Raw genomic sequence first — 2,324 nt, forward strand, 5'->3', positions numbered from 1 at the left:
CGATGAACATGCGCGTTGGTGAGTAGCATGGGAACTACTAGCTCACTATTCCTCCCGTAAAAAGGGCTGACATCAAGAACAGAATCCAAGCACTGAAAGACAAAAAGAATAGGGCATTGGGCCAATGATTAATTATTGATTATGTATGCTTTAATTTGTCGGGAATTATCATTGAAGTCCTTGATTAAATAACGATTATAGCAAATCGGCTCCAACTCCAACAGTTTCGCTCATGTTTGCTGCATAGTGAGTATCCCCCCACAGGTTTTGACGAAACTTTTTCTATAGAGAGGGGTTGATCTCAACTAAATCCATACCAACCAGCTTTTTCTCATGCACTGTCCTTCGAACTATATGGTAGGCCTCACGAACTGATAGCCCTCCCCTGTTTGTTGTGCCTGTTGCTGGAGCATGGTAGGGGTCCAGCGCATCAATGTCAAAGGAAATGTGAAACACATTATTGGGATCATTCTTGGGGTCCAAATATTCAAGTGTTCTCCTCATGACTTACCCGATTCCATACATATCGATCGCGTCAGGGGTATAGTAGCGGATGCCCCAATCTTTCATGGTTTTCATTTCACCTTCATTTATTTATCTCCAGCCGATATATAAAATGAGCCAGGGGAGTACCATGATATCCCGTATAACTTGTGGTGTTGATATCTAAGATATCCGCATGAGCATCGACCCAAATTATCTTTAAATTTTTAGGATATTTGTGTAACATTCCATGAATTGTGTAGGCATTCAATTCAGACGCATTTTACTATGAGTGCACTATAATATGCCTTTTGGAGAGTCGATGCGATGCTTAGTCGTGCCAGTGGCTATCGAATGATCTCCGCCGACTGTGAGCATAATGTGCTCCTGCTTCTCTTCGTTGAGAATCTTCTCTATCTTTGAGGAAAGGCTATGCAGAGTTGGGTCAAGGATTTATAAATTTTTAAAACTGGATTCGCCGATCTTTTTAGTTGTAGGCGCTCTGCTGTGATCATCCAGGATGTCCCCATAATCTTTAATTTGTGTTTCGTATCGATCCTTGAGTAAGTTGAAAACACCGGATTGGCGAATAGCATTGGGGCCATTCTGCACTCCATCCAAGCCTTGACCTGACTTGATTGCAGCTCCCAAATATGATATGATTTTGGCAGCAGTCTTTCTCTCCATTTGATAGTAACTTAATGATGCTTCGACACAATTAAAATCTGAAAAGAATCAACCAAGCATTGATTCTCAAACAAGATCAATAAATCATACATATCATACATGTAAATACTTAGGAATTTAGGATACTTTCAAGCAATTATAATAAGAATGCTCATATTGCTTAATAAATGCTACCACTTAGTTTGTCAAACAGAACAAAATACGGAAAGAGCGTTCTTATGGATGAATTCATAAATGATGCGATCAGAGTTATTCGTGATAGTTTCGTTGACTTTCAATTTAATTGTTGATTTGCATGCCTCCGAGCATTTTAAACGAGCTTGGTCTTGAATAAGGTACTTTTGCGCACTGTATTTAAGGGGTTGCCCTTCTTGATTTGCTCGTACTTTTCCTCCAGCGAGAGGTAGAACTGTTTGGATCGAATGCACTGCCCAATTTCATCGATATAAACCAGTTTCTCCCCCAGTTTTCGTTTGATTCGCTCACACTATTGGGCTAGGTTTGAGAATTCACTCTGGTAGTTTAGTATTTCGATTTCCAAGGCCTTATCTTCTTTTTAGAGATTTGCCAGCTGCTCCAATTTGCTGAGAGATTACGACTCGCTTTGAGAAGAGTCATCCTTTTTCTGCTTTAACTTCTCCCTGTAATCCTTCTCGAGATTCTCTCTTCTCAGGCGAATATCGATAACCAACCCATCGGATGTCTTTTTCTTGGCGAGCAGCTCATCATACTATTTCGACTTCATGTTCAATTCCTCCTTCCTTGTTTAGTAGTTTTTCTTCAATGTCTATTCTTCTATTTCAGTGCAGCCGCAGTGCTTGACCAGTTTCGCCTTCGTCTCTATGTACAGTCTATGAAGCTTGATGTACTCAATAAATTATTTATCATACAACTGGCGCAGCTAAATCCTGGCTTCATTGCCTCCCGCATTTTAATTCAGCATACTCTGAATCCGATTCAGTGCCTTATTTTTTTTATCCACTTTCAAGCCTAAGCTTTCAATAGAACCATAGCCAAGCCCTCTGATTTAGGACGATAGTTCTTCGCACAACCTGAATTAATGGCGGTCTACAATATCATAAAATAGTACGGGAATGGCATTATAGGTAGGACTATTGAGCGTGTTTGGTGTTGTTCCTGGCTATTGCGAGACT

General features: G+C 40.3%; 1 protein-coding gene across 1 annotated transcript; it reads right to left on the minus strand.

Annotated features, from left to right (window-relative positions):
• Positions 1-240: 240 nt before the first annotated feature.
• Positions 241-730, minus strand: LOC148299907 (uncharacterized). Its single transcript, XM_088275514.1, has 2 exons — positions 623-730; positions 241-507 (listed from the first exon to the last, which is right to left on the minus strand). The coding sequence occupies exons 1-2, from the start codon at positions 728-730 to the stop codon at positions 283-285; spliced, it is 333 nt and encodes a 110-aa protein (XP_088131640.1). The 3' UTR covers positions 241-282.
• Between the last annotated feature and the right edge of the window lie 1,594 nt (positions 731-2,324).

Source organism: Brachycentrus maculatus, unplaced genomic scaffold (genome assembly GCF_059751285.1).
Source record: "Brachycentrus maculatus isolate JH-2025_06_01 unplaced genomic scaffold, ASM5975128v1 h1tg000892l, whole genome shotgun sequence".
Taxonomy (NCBI): domain Eukaryota; kingdom Metazoa; phylum Arthropoda; class Insecta; order Trichoptera; family Brachycentridae; genus Brachycentrus; species Brachycentrus maculatus.

Excerpts from the sequence above, each read along its gene's own strand:
- LOC148299907 (XM_088275514.1), bottom strand. The coding sequence starts at position 730 with ATGTTACACAAATATCCTAAAAATTTAAAGATAATTTGGGTCGATGCT. Across the intron at positions 508-622 it reads GATATCATGGTACTCCCCTG|GTCATGAGGAGAACACTTGA; the intron begins GCTCATTTTATA and ends GGAATCGGGTAA.